General features: G+C 44.7%; 1 protein-coding gene across 1 annotated transcript; it reads left to right on the top strand.

Annotated features, from left to right (window-relative positions):
* The first annotated feature begins 203 nt into the window (after nt 1-203).
* On the top strand, nt 204-15,106 carry CNMD (chondromodulin). Its single transcript, XM_071448505.1, has 7 exons — nt 204-397; nt 681-815; nt 3,193-3,333; nt 6,412-6,525; nt 9,162-9,315; nt 10,497-10,699; nt 13,060-15,106. The coding sequence occupies exons 1-7, from the start codon at nt 326-328 to the stop codon at nt 13,273-13,275; spliced, it is 1,035 nt and encodes a 344-aa protein (XP_071304606.1). The 5' UTR covers nt 204-325; the 3' UTR covers nt 13,276-15,106.
* The last annotated feature ends 4,233 nt before the right edge of the window (nt 15,107-19,339 follow it).

Here is a 19,339-nt window from a genome sequence, read left to right as displayed (position 1 = left end):
GACGGCCGTCTGTCTGACGGGGCGCCCCTCTTCTCCGCCACGGCGTGCGGGGCTGCGTGTCCCCTACACCCCCGACCCCCTCGGGAAGGGGGGAAGCTGGAGACGACATCCAGGGGCCGCTTGGAGGGGACGGCGATGGGGCAGGAGGACACAGGGAGCTCCCCCGGCTGCCGGGCAGCTCAAGGGGCTCATTGTGCCCGGGGCTGGGCGGTGCTGCCCTCCCCGCGGGCCGGGGCCGGGAGCGGGGCGGGCCGGGGCGGTGCAGGCCCGGGGCCGGGGCCGGGGCCGGGGCCGAGCCCGGGCAGGTCTCCCTCCCGCGGCAGCCATGGCAGAAGGCTCCGAGAAGGTGCCGATCGCCCGAGTGGGGCCCGACGATGTGGAGCTGTGCCTGCCCCCCGTGAGTGCTGCCGGCTGGCACCGGGCGGGACAGGGTGGGATGGGGACAAAGCCTGCGGGCGTGGGTTGGGATGGAACGGAACCCAGCGAGTCGGGACGGGATGGGACGGAACGGGACGGGACGGGTTGGTTTGGGACGGTGGGGAACGGGTGGGGTCGGGACGGGTCGCGATGTAGCGGGCCGAATCGGGACAAAACGGGTCGGGTCGGGCCGGGTCAGGTCCGGCCGGGGGTCCCGGGGCGGGGTCCCTGCCGTGTCCCTGCTCCACCCGCGCTCTCCGCAGGCGTACGCGGCTGCCGCGCCCCCCGGACCGGGGCGGCTGCTGAAGGCCGGGGCCGCGGTGCTGATCGCCGGGGCCCTCCTGCTGCTGGCCGGGGCCATCGGCGCCTTCTACTTCTGGAAAGGCACGGAGCGGCAGGTGAGCGCGCCGGGCCGGGCCCCGGGCACGTCCGCACCCGGGCCGGGTGGGCGTGGAGGCACGGGCTGGAAGCGCTCCTTGCGAGGAGGTCTATAAAGAGGTCTTTAAGCAGACCTGTAGGGTTTTTTCCTTTCAAAAACCCCCAAACACCTAAAAACCCAAAGCCATAATCGTTGTCTTTGGTGGCTGTGTGGATGGAGCTTCCTGGAAGCACATTTATTAGCAAACATGAAACACATCTTTGAGAGCACAGACTGCACATTGATTTCTGCTCACAAATCCTCAGTGAACTCAAACCCCAACAAGTCCCTGGGGATTCTCATCCTGGGCAAACTCCAACTCTCAGGACAAAAAACCATTGAAATGTGTAAATTCTTTTTTCATAGCATCTGTATTCTTGGTCCAGATTCTACCTGGACCCTCAAGTATGTAATACTATAATTAACCCATTAACAGGCACTGTTAGTTCTGGTGCTTTGTATGACTGTGCATACACTTAGGTTTGCAGCTGAGGAGCAATTTTTAAAGTTAAGTTTTATTATTTACAGTTTCTGGGGTACATGAGAAACACTTTATGCAAAGAATGAAACTGAGAAGCTGGTGATCAGTTAAAGACTCAAACTTCAGAGCATTATAACATGTTTACAGATTAACTTTTCTTTCTGTTTACACAGAATCTGTGTTTAAAACATATTTGAAACATGATGGTACACACATGAATGTACCATTCTCCATAAATTAAATTAGTACCTTTGAATTTACTTTGGAAGAAGTTTTGTACTGCCTCTGGCCACACGCCAGCCCTCATCAAGGAGAGCCTTGTGTGAATTCCAGCAGCCAGAGCAAAGGTGGCCCTGTGAGATACACCCCTACACATAGGGATAATTCAGATAATCAGAAAGAAAAGTACAAGGTTTTACAGCAAAAAGACAGGACACATTGCTGGCCTCTAAGACGTGCTGCATGAACTGTGTGTTTCTCTGAGCTTTTGAAAAGGGAGAGGGATGCAAATGGTGGCATAGGCAGGGGACAGTGCTTTCAGCTCTGAGCAGGTAGGTGCATTCGTGGAGTACAAGACAATGCTTCCCTTTTTAATGCTCCTGTCATCTAAATTCAGCCATACAAAATATGTCACATTCACAGTTTCCATTAAGCTTCAAAGTTGCTCTCTAGGTGAAGACACTGGGAAAGCTTATTTTTCCAAGCTGCCTTCAAACTCAGAAAGCTGCACTTGAGTTGCAAATGTTTAGGAAGCAACTGCAAAAATTATATCCAGGGTAATTAATTTTAAAAAACTAACAATTTTAAAATTCTTGGTTTTATTTTTTATCTTTAAATTCTTCCCTAAATGATGGGGTATCAAAGTCTCAACTCTAGCTCAGTCCCTGTCAGGGGGAGACCACATACACTGGTCTGGTTTTACAGACCACGTTCAACAGGAATCCTAGAAAGCAGAAATATGGGAGTGGCTGTGTATAACTGAGGAACCATAAATCTTTAGCACCTTAGACTTCCCTGAGCGAAGGTGAGAGAAGAAGAAATTTGTCTCTAGCTGTCAGTGTAAATTTTTCATTAAAATGCTGTAAGGGCTTTTTTAAGACCCAAAATAAACTGCTTGTGCAGCACTTTTAGCAGAGCTGCACAGAATCACAAAACCCCTCCACAGATTGTGGTCCTCCAGCAAATACAAACCGCACTGTAACTCTCCTCATTGAAAATAGGATAAGGGCAAATACGCTGACAAGGAAAATACCAGCCTATACAACTTCACATCCAATTTAAACAAAGTTTACATCCATTACAAGCTGGGAAGTGTGTTCGTATTCAAGAGGAACCTGTTTTCCTGTGCCTCAGCAGAACATCCTAAGAGATAAACAGGGCTTGGCTTCCTTCAGAGTAGGACATTCATGCCTGCTATCCTTTGGGAATCATGCCAGCATAACAAGCAATTCCTAAAATGTCCTAGAAGAGGGTTTTTAGGTCAGAGTGAACATGGGTGTGGACTCACCCCACATTGGTTTTGAAGTAAAACTATAAGCACTCCCTGGCAGGGGGATCTCAGCTCTCTAGTCCTACCTGGTGCTCAGAGCAGGGACAGCTGTGGGGTCAGAGATGGTTGCTCAGGGCTTTATCCAGTCAGGCTGTGAAAACTTCCAAGGATGGAGACTGAACAACCTCTCAGGGCTGGCCGCCCCACTGCCAGCCGACCCCAGTGCTGAAGTAGTGCAGTGTTGGTTGCTGAGGGTTATCAAATGCCTACAGCAGCAAAATTTAGGAGCTAAATAGGGATATGAGAGTCAGATTGACCATTGCCTGGTGTAGGAGGAAGGCAATAAGTAATTACTGGCATGTGCTACCACTCTTTTATTGATTCCAGGTGTACAACGTTCACTATACTATGAGCATTAATGGAAAAGTACAAGATGGATCAATGGAAATAGATGCTGGAAACAACTTAGAGACATTCAAAACAGGAAGTGGGAGTGAAGAGGCAGTTGAAGTTCATGATTTTCAGATCGTAAGTAGTGCCACTCTTGTCCTTTACGTAACACACTCCAGCACTGGACTCTTAAGAACACCTTGTTCTGCCCTGACTTCTCTGCCCCACTTAGTCTCAGATTCCAGCCTCCAACCATCCACACAAACATTTTTGCTCTCCTGGCTTGCATTTCCAGGGAGACAGGTAGTTTCCTCCTAAACAAAAATCAAAGTGCTTTTTGGAGATCATCCATGCCAGGTACCACTCCAGGAACTGGTGTGGATTAGGCTATGGCGGGTTTGACTCCATGTAAATGCTTTGCATCTTCAAACCACTGAGCAGAAATGTGACATGTGACCTTGGGGTCTCACTAGAAAAACATTCTGTCAGGCTGTGACACAACTCTCGCATGATTTCATGTGGTTTGAACTGGTAGAAACACCTCCCCCAGACATCCCTGTTTGAGGAGCAGAGGGTCAATACAGTAAGCCAAGGAGACACCGAGGAGAGACCACTCTGCAGTGCTTGACTTGGAGAGCTTCCTTTGCCCTGAGGACAAGCATAGGAGCTGGTCTCCATGGCTTGGCCTGGTTTCATCCCCATGCATGGCAGAGGATGGAGGCATTTGGCACAGTTTATGCATCTGTGCACCAATGCCAGGTGCTGGGCCCCTCGGGCTGACAGCAAACACACTTGGGCACCCCAGCAACTTGTGGCTACTCAGCACAGAGCCTGGACTGACAGACGCCAAACCTCAGCAGAGCTCAGCAGCTCGGACAGAGTAGGTCTCTGAGCTGCCCTGAGCTACTAAGGCACATCTGTGTGATGCTGCACAAACCCATCACAGGGGCCAGAGCCTGCAGTTAAATGTTCTCAGGTGCAAAACACTCAGCCTCAGAGTTAAGCCCTCTGTAAGTCAAAGCAGCACCTAAAACAAAGATGCTGCTGCTAGGAAGCATCTCTGCTTCTGGAGCAGCCACCTTTCCCTTGCTGGATCTAGAAAGGCAAGGAAACCCAGCTCCTTGGCTTTTCAGCAAGAACAAACAAATCTGTGCCAGGAGATGCTGGACCCCCAACTTTTCCTACAGCTGTGGTTCTGCCTTTATGCAACTCTCATTAGCATCACCATAGCAACATTATCAGCAGCTGAGTAAGAGCATCCACAGTGAGCTCTTCTCATTTGCCTTTGCCATTTCACATCTGCACAGAAGCACAGTCCACTGGAGAGATGCTGAATTCATGTTTGCTCCACGTGTGTTGCTGCCTATGAGATACTGCCTGTCACAGCCAGGTTACAAATCAGCTCCTAACACCAACCAGCTCAAGGGACCTCCCAGGGATGGTGCCCGCTTGTAATTAAAGAGGGCCAGGGACAACCTCAGCAAAGGGATGATGCCACTTGGGGTTTCAGCCAAGAATGCACACAAAGGAGAAAGCAACTGAAGAGATGTGCTTCCAACAGACTGGTATTTACATTAGCAGTTTTGGATGGACTGGCACTGCTGGAATGACTGCATGGTCAGAGAAGGCTTGGATTTGGCAATATTTGGGGTATTCCTAGAACACCTGGTACACCACAAAGCTTTATATCCTAATGCACCCATCCTTGGGATAGCCATCTCCTCTCTCACTGCTTTTTGTAGTCATTTTGTTGTGAAGGGGGTGTGTCCAGCTACACAGGACCTGCAGACACACAAGACATGGCTCAGGTGCCCCAGTACCATCCATCTCATGCTGCACTGCATCACAATGTGCTGAGTTGGAAGGGACCCACAAGGAACATCAGGTCCAAATCGTGGCACAGCACCATCCCAAGTGTCACACTGTGTGCCTGAGAGCACTGTCCAAATACTTCTTGGTCTCAGCCAGGCTGGTGCTGTGACCACTTCCCTGGGGAGCTGTTCTAGTGCTCAGCCACCCTCTGGCTGAAGAACCTTTTCCTGATATCCAACCTGAACCTCCCCTTATACAACCTCAGGCCATTCCCTGGGGTCCTGTCACTGTCACCACAGAGAAGAGATCAGTGCCTGCCCCTCCTGTTCCCCTCATGAGGAAGCTGTAACTGCAATGAGCTCTCTCCTCAGTCTCCTCCAGGCTGAACAGACCAAGTGACCTCAGCTGCTCCTCATACAGTTTCCCCTCAAGGCCCTTCACCACGTCCCAAACCCTCCTTTGGACACTCCCTAACAGTTTAATGTCTTCCATTGCGGTGCCCAACGCCGCACACGAAGGCATCCATGATACCCCTTCAAGGCAGATGAGAGGGGACATTCTGACACCCACACCCCTTTCTGGCAGCTAGAGGCCAGGCAGAAAACAAGCACAACTTAAAGGGCACTAGGTAATTATATTTACGTGGTTGACTGGAGCTTGGACAACCACGTGAAAAACACAAAAGTTTTGCCATTTACAACAAGGTATCTAAATTTATAATGTAGAAGAGAGCTCTTTTATGGATACCCAAAACCTACAGTAGAAACGTAGACGCTACAATGGCAAGATGTTGATGCCCAAGGTTCTGGCATGGGCTGGAAGGTACATCCCAGGACTTGCAGGAGACTTGCTCCTTCTCTTGCTTAAAACTAGACATTTATGGTTTATGCAATTACATTTCACCCTAGTAGGCCAGACAAAGTCCCATACACAGATTTCTGCACCAAACTGCCCGTCACAAACTTCCCTTTGCTGTCACAGTCACTTATTTGTACAGACTGAACCAAACTGCCCCCACATTTTTGTAGAACTGTGTCACAAGGGTACTATGCCACCAGCTAGCACAATTTCAAGACTGCCTACGTTAGGTGCTAAGTTACAGTTCAAATCATGTCAACTAATTCCTTAACAGAGCTACTCCAAGTAGCCTACAGCCTGCATGGAAGCACTTACATAAAACACCCCCCCACTTTCAGAAATCAAGCAAAAACTTCTAGACCAATTGGACCAAAACTGTGAAGCTAAAATGATGAAGGGAAGAGCATTTTATTGCTTCTGGTTTTAAATAAGGTTGGCCTTCAGACTGAAAATTCAGTGGCAATTTTTGGCAGAGCTGAGGCACTTTCTTGGGGGTGGTGAGGAGCTGGAGGGCTGTGCACAACCCTCTGCCTTCTGCTTTTGCAGGGGATAACTGGGATCCGTTTTGCTGAAGGAGAAAAGTGTTACATCAAAGCTCAGCCAAAAGCTCACATCCCTGAAGTTGATGCTATGGCTAAAGCGAGCCTCTCATCTGAGCTGGTAAGGGGTAGTTTGTTGGTTTTTTTAAACTAATCTTTGTATAGAGAGAGCCTAAAGGAGGTACTTGAATACAAATAAAAATGACATTTGGAAGCCACTCTGGCTCATGGTAGGGACAGGGTGGGATAGCTGGGATTCAGCTATTGACTGGTTGCAAGAAGTCCCTGAAAGGTAAGAAAAACAAGGTTGGTGTCAGACATGTCACTATGTCCAGGGACATCGTGAGAGGCTGCAGATTAGTGAGGGGGGAAGCCACAGACTGATTTCTGCCAGATCCACAGGAGATCTCCATGACAAGAGCACCTGCCTGACACCAGGCTGTGCACAAGGCTGGAAGGGAGGGTGTGGAAGAAGTAGCTGCTGTTGTCAATGCAAAGGAGGACTGTGATAGATCCCAGGAGATTTCTGTCAATGCTCTTGAGCAGAAACATGAACTCCATCACTCTAGTCAGTAAAAGGGAATTGTGGAAAACATGGCAAAAATTAAAATATCTCAGAAGAAATAATTTATTTTAAAAAATATGACTTAGTCTTCTTAGCATAAAACTTAATTTTACATGTTAATTAAATTTCATAGAATTTGCATCACAACCAGCACAGAAGCTGCAGTTCTCACCCAGATACCACCAAATCTCCTCACATTTGCCCAAAAAGCTGATTGCTTTATGTGCTCAAAGCCTGAGTTTCCCAGAGCTCAGACTTCCAAAGTTATTGCTCACACAGGAGTGACTCCAGTGACTTGAGTCCAGCTGAGCCTGGATGCAGCTGGAGGCTCAGTCATTGGCAGGAGAGCACAGGAGATCCACAGCCCCTTTCCCTGGGTTTGCTCTGCTCCTGGGAGAATAAAAGCAAGATACAATCAGCGGGGAGAGAGGGGCTGTTAAGGCTGCACCTCCCTGCAGTGGTGCTGTGACTGCTGAACATCTGCTTTAAAATTAAGGGGAAAAAGATCTTTCCTAACAGAGTCAGAAAGGCTGACAAATGCTACAAAGCCTCCTGAAACTGGCAGGATTTTCCCCATGATGGGAAAGAGAACTTGCACGAATTCCAGACAGTTCCATCTTTCCTGCCTTGCCTTATTTTAAAGGCAGCTGGCCTTGACTTAATTAGCGCGATTGCTTGAAGTCAAAGCTTGAATTTTTCATCTTTTTGTAAAAACAAAGTCACAGACCTGAAGACACTATCCTAAATAATCAAAAACTTATTTCTAATTCTACCTGCTGACAGTAAAACTATTTCCTTGTCCTGTTTTTTGTGCATCTTCTCCCAAGATGCATCATCTATGTGACTGTTGCAACGAACTGCATGCACCAAGCAGCTTAGTGCTACCACTAAGACATTAACTTTTCCCTTTCACTCAACTTTCCAGGCCAGATGTACCACAGGAATGGCAAAGTAGTGTTTATTTTTCTGGGCCAAGTCATCTCTCTGATATGGAAGTATTTAGGAGGAAGTATGCATATGCTGTTTTCCTGCAATGGGCATCATAGCAACACTACCTACAAAAATTGCTGAGTAAAATGAGTTTTATAGATACCCAGTTCTGGCTGCTCACAAGTCAGGATCATTTCAAACAGAAACAAAGGATATTTTTATTTCTGAAAATTAGAGTCAGATATTTCTGATGTTGATAAAAGCTTAAGGGGAAGAATATAAATAAAGAGCAGTAGACAGATTGGATAGCAAACTTAAATGACTTGAGACCTACAAAATAAATCAATAAACTCTAAAGAAACAGCAACTCAAGGGAATAAATTGATCTAGTCAGTTATATAACAAGTCTTGATGACTTTTATGAAAGCAATTTAGAATTTTAACTTTGAAATCATGCTGGTTTTCATGATTCAAAAGTTAGTTTTCTTTTAATATTTCACCGTTGCTATAAAATACTTACACATTTTATGTAAAATAATACTTTGAACTAACAACTTTAAAGAATCAATCACTGGCATTTTCCTACATTACTTTGAAGATATGAACCAAAAACCTGCAGGGTACACTTCAAAAAGGCAGGCTCCTTTAACTTGCACTTCAAGCTTTTGGTCAATTGAATTGCTTTTACCAAACAAGACCTTTAATCAGACCGATCACATTGACTTAAAACTGGAAGCTGGAGCAGTTCTCAAGCTATAATCCTCTCTAAAACTTTTGAACAATATTCCTCCCCTCACCACCACCCCCCTCCCCCATACACACATTGTAAATAGTTATATATTGGGAGTATGTCAAATGAGAACAGAGCATAGGAAAAGATGAAGGACTTGGGTTTTGCTGGTATTCCATTGCTGCTTTGCTGAAGGTGGTAGAACTTTGGTTTCTACCACCTGAAATTCTGGTGCTTTGGGCACAAAGACCTCTGTCACCCAGCCCTCATGCATGGGGCAGAAGCCTTCCAGGAGTGAAATGGGTGAAATCACAGCCCCAGCAAAGCTGACAGAGGCTTTGCCCTTCATTTCAGTGGAGGCAGCCTTTCCCCAGGCTTTGGCTCAGCACGATTCCCTCACATTCATGACATAGAAGGATGCTCAGTATTAGTTGCAGCGGATAATTATACAGTTTGGTGCTCAAGAATTAGCAGTGAGCAGGCACATGACTGCTCACTGAGCAGCAAAGGATTTATGCTCTTCTATTTGCAGGAAGATGAAATCATGCCTGTGAGATTTGACAAAAACTCCCTTATCTGGGTGGCTGCAGATGAGCCTATCAAGCATAACAGCTTCCTAAGCCCCAAAATTCTAGAGCTTTGCAGGGATCTTCCAATTTTCTGGCTGCGACCAACATATCCCAAAGGTAACATTTCTTTTATTTGTAAAGTATGTTATCCCTCCCTTCATCTAAATGCCTTCCCTTCATCAGGTTTGCTACTGAAACTAGCACATCTGGGAAACCAGGCTCCTTTCCTCCCTTGCCCACGCCTTCCTGGGCTTGTGCCAAGATTGTGGGTTTGGAGTTTATCCCCTAGATATTTTCCATCCTTGTATTTACTCAGACAATTTGCATAGCCCAAGTGGGTGACTTGCTAGGAAATGAAACATTTCCAGAGAGGTTAGTCTACTTCTAGAGAAGGACAAGACAAAAGCTTAAACTAGCCCCCTTAATGTGTAGGCAGCTGACACCAGGTAGCAGGAACACTGGCCAGGAGTTTGGGACCATAGCCTGTCCTGTTTTCTACCCTGCTTCCCCAGAGGAATTCAGTGGAGTGGAAGGAAGATGCTTTAAGCCAGCCAGCTGGTGGGTGGTTTATGAGACCCTGGGGCAGTCCCAGCTCTGAACTTGGGGCCTATAGGCAAGCTTAGCAAAGGTGTTCAGGAGTCACCAGGAAGATGGCAACTCCTCCAGGTAACTTCCAGGCTTTGGAGGAGAGAAGGCTCAAAAATATGTATTCCTCCTTGGTCCAATTAATATCAGAACACCCGGGTGGGACAACACCTGTGGAAAAAAAGTTAACACATTTTAGAGCACCTGTGGACCCAAGCTACCAATATTTTCCACTTCCCTTCATGATCTTGCATATCCCACCTGGCAACAAAAGAGCAATATCAAAGCTGTCCAGAACCAGATATCCTTGAGAGCAGGGCACCATCCTGCCATAAAAGAATTTTGAAAAATAAGTGAGATGTGAACAGGTGGTCTTGCTAGTGCTGGAAACTGCTGCTGGGCTAATATCTGGGTTAGTGACTACAGCTGGGTCAAAAAGCCCCCAACAAATCTCAAATTTTGCCTCGAGGAGAGAAGAGGGAGGGGGGGAAAGGCAATCACACTGCTTTGGACAGGCATTACTGTTGCAGACACAACAGAGGAAGGCAAGCAGCTCCCATGGCGATGCATGTCAAGTTTGCCAAGGCACAGTTTTGGCTTTCTCTCTGCCATCCATCCTCTCCTTTTTTAATATTTAAAGAAATTACTGAAATATTAGGTAACTACAATGATACACTCAAGGTAAGATTGTCCCTTGGTGATTATTCCTTCAGATAACCAAAGGAGACAAATGAAGAGAAACAAGCGCCAGTCAGAACCAAACTTCGATGAGGAAGACTTGGAAGCTGCTTCTGAAGAAGTAAACCCCAGGTCACGCACCGTGCAGCTGACTCAAGAGCTTGGCCACCAGGCTAATGAAACCAGGCCAATGGGACAAGAAACTGATCAAACATTTAATCCAGACAACCCATACAATGTGAGTATTTACACTGTAATCTTCCTTCAGAGCTCAGGACTGTGTTGGACAGGTAACACTGGTAATGTGGGGCTTGTCATTATTTTTTTTTATCTGCACAGTCTTTGCTTGTTCAGCTGTTCTAGGAAATAATAGACTGGTAAAACACCTAAGAAGCTCAAAAATGTCTTCCCTCTATCCTCTTCTCCCAGTTTTAGATTTCTGAAACAACTCTGAAACAAGCACAAGTGCTTGAGATCACAAGGTTAAGGCAAGTTGATGCCAAGTTTCTTTTTGAAGCTTCCAGATCCATATGGAAACAGCACTGGAGATATGACAAGGGTAGCACCTTCTAGAAACAAACCAAAGCTGGTCTTGATCAGACAGCTGAGACCCATCATTTACTATGTTAAGAGAGTCCAGTAGCTAGAAAAATGCTTTGCTCTCAAACAGAAATTAGTAGCAGACATGACTGCTACAGGGAAACACAGCAGAAGTGTTTGGGTGCAAAGAGATAAAGGTTCAGCCAAATAAATTTCTTTCTCAACCTCTTCTCTGTGAGGGTAAGCAATCCTAGACTAGCAATAACCTGACAGAGAAGAATCTGCTTTGAGACAGCAGCAGTGGGTGGAGGATGACTGTCGTAAAACTCGTTCTCACCCTTCAAGAAGCAGCAGCCCCCAGAAAGAGCAGAGGAGCCACCCTGCTGTGTCCCAACACCTCTGCCACACTGCAGGAACACTGGCTGTGCAGGAGGCACCTTCCAGTCTGCTGCACCAGCGCCAGACAATTTACACCCACCATTTGGTGCAGCAGGAGTAAGTCATTTTAATACAACACTGTCACAAGATAAATGCCTCCTGCTTTGGAAGTAAGTCCCAGCTTTGACTTGACATTTATGCAACAGCAGGAGATCATTATACTGTGACAGCATTCTGCCGAGTTGACATCCCTTAATTAAACTTAAATTAATCACTCCAAATAAAGTGGATCTAAATCGACTCTCTCACGAGGTCAGTAAAACAGCAGTGGCACTGGAATGTAGTTTCTCCTCACAGCCACTAAGGTGACCATCTCCATGAGGTCTGAGCTGCCCTGCCTCTGGAGGCACAACTGCCACAGGTCTGCTCTTCCAGCCAGGGGCAGCCGGGCCAAATGGAAAAGAGCCAGACAGAGGCAGCCATCAGGCTTCCCTCAGCCTGCAGGGCAGGGGTTGCCCTCACCAACAGCTACTGCACCGATGCCTATCACCAGGCTTTCTTAGAGACCAGCCACTGGACTGACAAGCACCATTCATTATGCTCCAGGCCTCTCCTGAAGGATGAAATGAATCCTCCCTAGAGCTATTTCTCTTTACTCACTGTAAGTGGAGTCTGGACAATGAGCTCAGGTGATGTTCATGGTGCAGGTATCTGAATTCAAGGATGATGAATCCTGACCAAGAAAACATCTTCCCTGCTCTCAGGACTGGGAAGGAGTTGCTGGGGTCCCTAAAAACACCCAGCTGTCACTAGTGTCCTGTGCAAGTCCAGACAAGGGGTGGCACCTTTCTGTGTCACTTTTTTTGTTGTTCCGCTACTTTCCAAAAATGAATGGCAAATGGTCAGGTAAAAAGCTGACTGGTACTTCAGCATTTGTGCATTTCTGCTGCTTTTCTTGAAGTAACACCAATGGGCAAAGAACAACCCAAGTTTCCAAAAGCAGAATATCAGGTTACCTTTTTTTCCCCAGAAATGAGGAATTTTGAAGGGTAAAGGCTTTTAAGTATTTTGTGCATGCTTTGCTCCATATAACTCCTTACTGTCAGCTACAGAACAGACAATTCTCACTGTCAACAATGCACCTAAGTGTAGTGGGGTGGGAGGGATGGAACCAGACTCAGAGACAAGAGCCAAATCCTCAGAAAACTGCAGGGGACCAGAGGAATAGTTTCCTAAAAGTGCTGTAAAAAGCATTAAAATACAGAATCTAAAATGATCATAAAAACCACATCATATATTTCAGGAATTCTCACCTACATTAAAGATTCAGGTAACTATCTTGAAATCATTTCTGTCACTAATATTTAAAGTTTGGGAGGAGCTTACTGTTGCTGGAGCTTTTCCAAGGGCAGTAGAATAAAAATAATGAAGTTAGACCCGCCTGTTGTTCTTTCCATTTGCAAGGGTGATCGCACCAATTCTATGCTTCTGCCAAAGAGAGCAAGTCAAAAGAAAAAATAATAAAGCAAGATGCATGGGACACTTAGTGGGAGTTTTGTCAATTTCCACAGCCCAAGACTGCAGGTTTTACCCTTTGTGGGGTTAAGGGGAGCATGGATGTATTCTGCTATTCCATGAGAATGAGAGCACTGGGATGACATTTAATATTTCACATTGCAGCAGCTGGAAGGTGAAGGGATGGCCTTTGACCCCATGCTGGATCACCTGGGCGTGTGCTGCATTGAGTGCCGGCGCAGTTACACGCAGTGCCAGCGGATCTGCGAGCCCCTCATGGGCTTCCAGCCGTGGCCCTACAACTACCAGGGCTGCCGCAGCGCCTGCCGCGTCATCATGCCCTGCAGCTGGTGGGTCGCTCGCATCATGGGCGTTGTGTGAGGAAATCCCTTGAGCAAAACAAAACAAACTCAACTGGAGCCTTGACAAAATGAGCAGGAATACAATGAACTGGTAAAAGACTAAAACCAAAGCAGCGGTACTGATCCTGCCTTACAAAATCTGAGCCTGTTTTTCTGCACCAAAAACAAGGTCAGATATTCCAACTGCAAATTAAATGCTCAAGTTAATATTCCATTAGCTTTACAAGAGGGAAGGGTATAATAGCACTTGCTGAATTAAAAAACTGAGATATCCCAAAAAAAGACAACATTAAACTTCTCTCAAAATTGGTTTAGCAGTCCAGAAGCTTGCCCATACATCTAAATTCAGCCTTTCAAAACAAACGCCTCTCTTTCCAAGCTATATGTGAAAATTTACACCCAATTAAGCAACTAGCTCAACTTGTACACTTGGGAGTGCCTTTAATCCATGTAGCTTACTTAAATAAATCACAACTTAAGTTGCTCCCTGTTGCTATTCAGAGCTGCCAGGTCATTATGAATGGTTATAAACCAATTACAGCATACCTTTCCCACAAAGCTGCTCCAGGGGACACGGGAAAGCGCACATTGTGCTAAATCGGAAACAAACAGCAGGAAAAGGGGCTGTGGAAGGGGATGTGAGTGGCCGCAGAATCAAAACCCTTTGCACATCCCAACATCAAAGAAGCCCCAGCATCAAGAATCCTGTATCCATGATACCACTGTAGTGTCTAACAAGTATCTGCTATCCAGCTACTACAGCAAAAGTATTTACATGCAGTTACAGACCAAGGAGTCTCAAGACCCTTCAGAATGTACAACAGCCACTGTTATTTATAAATCCTTGAACTAGACACATTTGACACAAGATTACAACCCCTCTTTATTTCACATGGATAGCAGCCATTCACACCAGTTCCTTTAGTTTTGCTGAAGCTCACATCCCTTCCCCACAAGAGAAACTGTTTACCAGAAGGGAGGGGATAAAAGAAAAGCCTTTTTTTTTTTTCCCCTTTCCTTTCTCACCTCACCCTTTTTGCTAAGGCAAACTCTGCAATTACTGGGATTGATCCTATTACACATTAAATCTCTAAGGAAGGTACTAAGCTGAAACACTCAAAGGTGGAACAATTTAGTATTTCTAGCCTTGAAAAACAAAATTAGTGGTATTACACTGCCTTTATCAATACTATGTATCTTGAACCCTACCTTCAAGTTTATGGAGCCATCTACATGATATCTACAAACTGGTTCAGCTTTTCCTAAAGTCTGCTTTCTGGAGCATTCATTTTTGTGACTAAACAGCTCTTGAGATGTTGCAAGCTCAGTAATGTTATTAACACTGCGTGACACACAAAAGAGGAATTAATTTGACATAATCGTGGCTTAAAGAAAATAAAGACAACCTCATGTGGAATGCTAAACTGCATAACTGAAAAGCAAAGTGTTAAATGAGAATAAGATGAGAGCAGAATTCAGTATTTTGTTCTATTGTAGCTTTTTAGTATAAACTTCACCTTCTCTTAATCTGAAGGACAGACTTGCTTTGAAATATTTAAATTATAAACTTCTTAAAGTGGGATTTCAAGGCCTGTTAAATTTGAGTTTCTGCTTTTTAAACTGAAAATGACCTTGATCATTATGTTGTTTTAGAAGTACATCTATCATATGCTTAGAAAAGTCAGTTTTCCTTTTTTTTTTTACTGCAGATTAAACAAACACATGAAAAAAAACCCAGTTGCTTTCTGTGCTTTTTTCAATGTAGAAGGTGTAACAATACTTTCACATACTTGTTAAAGAACTGTCTGAGGAAGAAAAGAAGGGCATCAGCAAGTGGAACACTGGAGACAAAGAGAGAGAAATGTGACTGTGTGTATGTCTAAACTAGAGTGTTGCTCTTTTGCATCTTGAGGCAACCTGTCATCTGCTTCTCTTTGTCCCCCAATAAAACAGCCTCCTTCTGAAGACACAAAAACAAATTTCTTGTAGGTGATTTCCATATCTACACATACTTAAGAGAATTAATTTTTAACAAAAGCTTGTAATCATTTGCTTTCTATAGGGAGTCACACAGCATGTAAGAAGTAAAAACAGCATCCTGCTCATGGATATAGAGCTGTCACATATGGCATGTACGTCTCAAGAACATGTCTGTATACACCATGCCACAAAAACCACAGTGACCATAACATTTATCCATTTCCAAGAGGTAGGAAACAAAATGCCTCCTCCAACTCAAGCTTCTAGCAAGCAAATTCCTATTTACATTCATATTGGATTCAAAGAGAGAAAAGTAAAGATCTCATGCTGCAGCAAGGTTGGGAAAAACCAATCTTCCCTTCAAAATCTGATTTTGAAGGTAAAAGTTCTGAGACAACACAGGGATGGCAGTAAAACCAAAAAGCCATCAGTGTGAAAAGATGTTGTGATATTCCCTGTGGTTGTGGCTGAGACTCCAGCTCTAACCATGCACAGTGATCCTTTCACTACTGTACACTATTTAGTACCAGTAAAGTAGTAAGTTTCTCACTGCCATCACAAATGTCATGCCTTGGCACACTAAAGAGGTTACAACATATCACCATTTGGGGAACTATGGAGCAGGGTGTTCCTTGAACCTGACCCTGGGCCAGCAGAAAACAACTGATAGCCTTCCTTTGGCCAAAGTTTAGGGAAAGAGAAGAAGAATGAGTTTGTCATCAACAGTGTCTCCCACCACAGGTGGGTGTATGTTTGTCACAGCACTGCAGTTCCACTATCCTTAAAACTTAATTACCCATGTGATTCTACTAGGAGGATTAGAATGGCAGAGCAGATTAGAGCAGAAAATGGGGATAAATTCAGGCTGGTGAAAAAGAGATGGAAAACAGGGAGCAATCTCATATGGTTAAATAGATTGAAAGCCAGTGATGGGAAGGCAGGAGGAATCTTTTTACTAAATCTACAGTTTCCTTTCTCCCCACTTAAAACAAATGAGCCCTTTGTCCTTTTTCATACAGGAATCACCCTCCACTTGTATCTACATTGAAAAAGCAAAAAGCAGCTGGGAGCCATGGGGTGATGTGGCTTCTACCTCCCATGTAACACTTCACCCCTACTGCAGCACAAAAAAAATTCCAAGAAAGTTTCAGTGAAGAACAGACTAAGCACTTGTTCCATGCAGTGAGGGGGAAAAAAAAAAGTAGTGAAGCATAAAACTACAGTTGGCAATGAACTGATTGCTGATTGACATGTCTGGGTGGACAGAATCTCTGCTCAGAAAGGGCAAAAGAGAGACTGAACCAGGAGCACCATCTTCTGCTTCTGAGAGGCTCAGCTGGCCTTTTACAAATACACATCTACAAACTGGTCTTCCACAAGCACATGTATCAAAGATGAGAGAGGCAGCCTTAAGCTGCAGCAGGCATCTTTTCCCAAGAGCAGGAGTAGAGAGCAATCCCATCTATAGTATTAAATGGCACTGTTACATCTTGCTGTCCTCTTCCAGTATTTCCATCAGTACACAGATCACTAAGGTCATCCCATCACTTCAGAGCACTGAGGTGACACTGCCTTGGCCTTCCAGACAGCACTATGTACAGATGACCAAAGGGCTTGGGGAAAAAACCCTCAAGTAATTTGAATGCAATTAAAACATCATCCACTCTGTCCTTGCAGGCAGTTCCCTTCCTCCAGCCAACTCATCATCAGTGCTGCTACGTATTTCACTCACCCTCTCCAGTTCCAAAGGAAATTCCCTTTGGCACTGGTTTGTTTTCCAGAACCTCTATTCAACGCCCAAGCTACTGCTAGCATTCTCTTGATCTACAGCTTCTGGTACCATTTTGTGTGTGTGTGTCTGTGTGTGTTTTGAGAAGAACAAAACACTCTGTTCATGAAGTTCATGAAGCACCTTCCCCCCCAGCTTTCTAAGGAAATTTTGCCTACTGATTTAATCCAATCCCCTCCAAACAAAAAACCCAACACCTCTTCCCCCCCACACACACTCCCCTCTACCTATAAGGCAACAAGACATGCCATTATTGATTAACCTTAACTTGAAGGAGGAACACACACAGATTACCTGCTGGTGCTCAGAAACATGCTGGAATTATGTCTAGACCTGCAAACTTGGTTTACAGGATTGAGATGGACAGGGAGCTCTACCACTTGATTGCTACAAGTTTTAGCCTGAAGCTAAAGCATTATATTTGCATTACATATGCCTCAAGAGTACGTAAGTAGCAATGCATTTAATTTTACTTTTTGCCTTAAGCTAAGTGAATTGAATCTCAAAGCAGTGAAACAGTACCCACTTAATACAAGAATATATTGTGTTTATCTGACATAATGGTCCCATGGTCTTTCAGTAAGCCAAGGAACCTCTGCTACATACTCTTCAGTAAGTAAGAGCAACTTGATTGGCAGAAAACATCTTCAAATTATTTTTTAATTTCTATTTAAGAGATGTTTACCTAGGCTTTTCCCCACAGCAAGCCTTTTCTAAGCTCTGTTAAGTATTCTGAATGACATTTATAAAGCAAAGCTGGCCAAGAGACAAGAACCCAATTTTGTGACAAAGTGAAGCACTCAGACATTTGTCTTCCTTCTACATTAAAAAGAAAGAAATGCTTTTGCGCATAAATAAAAAGCAGCAAAGCACTTATCTGGGAGAGTGGAGTTCAAGCACCTATTCCAAATCAAATCAACTCCAATGTTAGCATCCCATATGGATGGGCAAATACTCTACATATCGAGCAACCAGCTACTCAGAATTCTCTGAAGGTCAAGAAAAGCCTCACACCAAAGCTAAAAATTCTTCTCTGAAACATGTCCCAAGTTCATGCTTTGGGAAACTTCCAAGAAGCAGACACTGTTCAGTAAATGTCAAGAGGTAAGGCACACAAAACCCTTCCTAAATCCCATCCACCTCAGTTCATTGCATTCCAAGAGCAGGGTAACATTTGGTTCTGAAGGTTACCAAATTTGAACTTTGGAAAACATGTATCAATTCTGAAGCCAGAAGTGAAGCAAAAGAAATCACTGCCCAGCCTGCACTGCCTCATCATGATCTCAGTGCATCAAGAAACTGCAATTATGTCAAGACTTGTAGTCATAGTCTACATCCAAAAAATCCCTCTCTCTTTAACATTTGTAAGATTTTTAAAGCCTCGGTATCTCTCTACTGCACAAGCATAGTAACAGTAGTGGGGAAAAGCCACTGCACTTTCCCAGCATCACTGCAAAATCTCAGCAGGAACAGAATAGAGCCTTCCTTCCTCCTCTTTAATTTTCAATCATCATTTAATACCTAACAGCTGCAGACTTCACGCATGCTATTAAAAACACCTGTTCTAACAGCCTTTCTATTTTACCAAGCTCATCCAGTTGACACTGTAGGAAAATAACACGTCCAATACAAAAACAACAGGCAGAATAACAAGTGGTCTGGGAAACCCCACATCATTAGGAAAGCAAGGAGAAGTAGCAAACTTAAAACAGCATCCAATGGTTATTAGCAAGGAATGAAGTTGCTTTCATGGCACTGTCAATATTTGCAATTCATGGTGTTTCTATCATTACAACATACTCTGAATTCCCAAGAGACAGTGGCACACAGACAAGGCACATTTAGTACAACCTTCTGAGTTCATCTGCCATGGAATCACAGAAAGGCTCAGGTTGGAAGGCACCCCTGGAAGTGCCCTTGTCCAACCCTCCTGCTCAAGAAGGGGCATCTCGAGGCAGGTGCCCAGGAGCATATCCATATGGCTTTTCAGCATCTCTAGGTCCCAGCAAACTTGTATTCAGGAAGTACAAGCGCAGACAGTACATAGATTCTCAATTCCTTTTCTCTATTGTTATTTACAATTTGATCATGACAATAAAGCTGCACTAATGGAAACAATTAAGGACATACAAGTTGTTCTTTAAACAGTTTCTATTATTCAGAAATTAGGTAACTTAAAGCAACTGCTTGCTGGCTTTGATTCCAGGTAAATTTATTTTGAATTTAGAAGGTAGACAGAGGACCTACTTTTCTGTAAAATTTTCCAGTCACAACAAATTTGCTATCTTCCATGACTGTGACTACAATTCAACTT

The sequence above is a fragment of the Agelaius tricolor genome, unplaced genomic scaffold (genome assembly GCF_023055355.1).
Source record: "Agelaius tricolor isolate 1412-34295 unplaced genomic scaffold, bAgeTri1.0.p SCAF_26, whole genome shotgun sequence".
NCBI classification, from domain to species: Eukaryota; Metazoa; Chordata; class Aves; order Passeriformes; family Icteridae; genus Agelaius; species Agelaius tricolor.
This window is presented reverse-complemented; position numbering and strand designations above follow the sequence as displayed.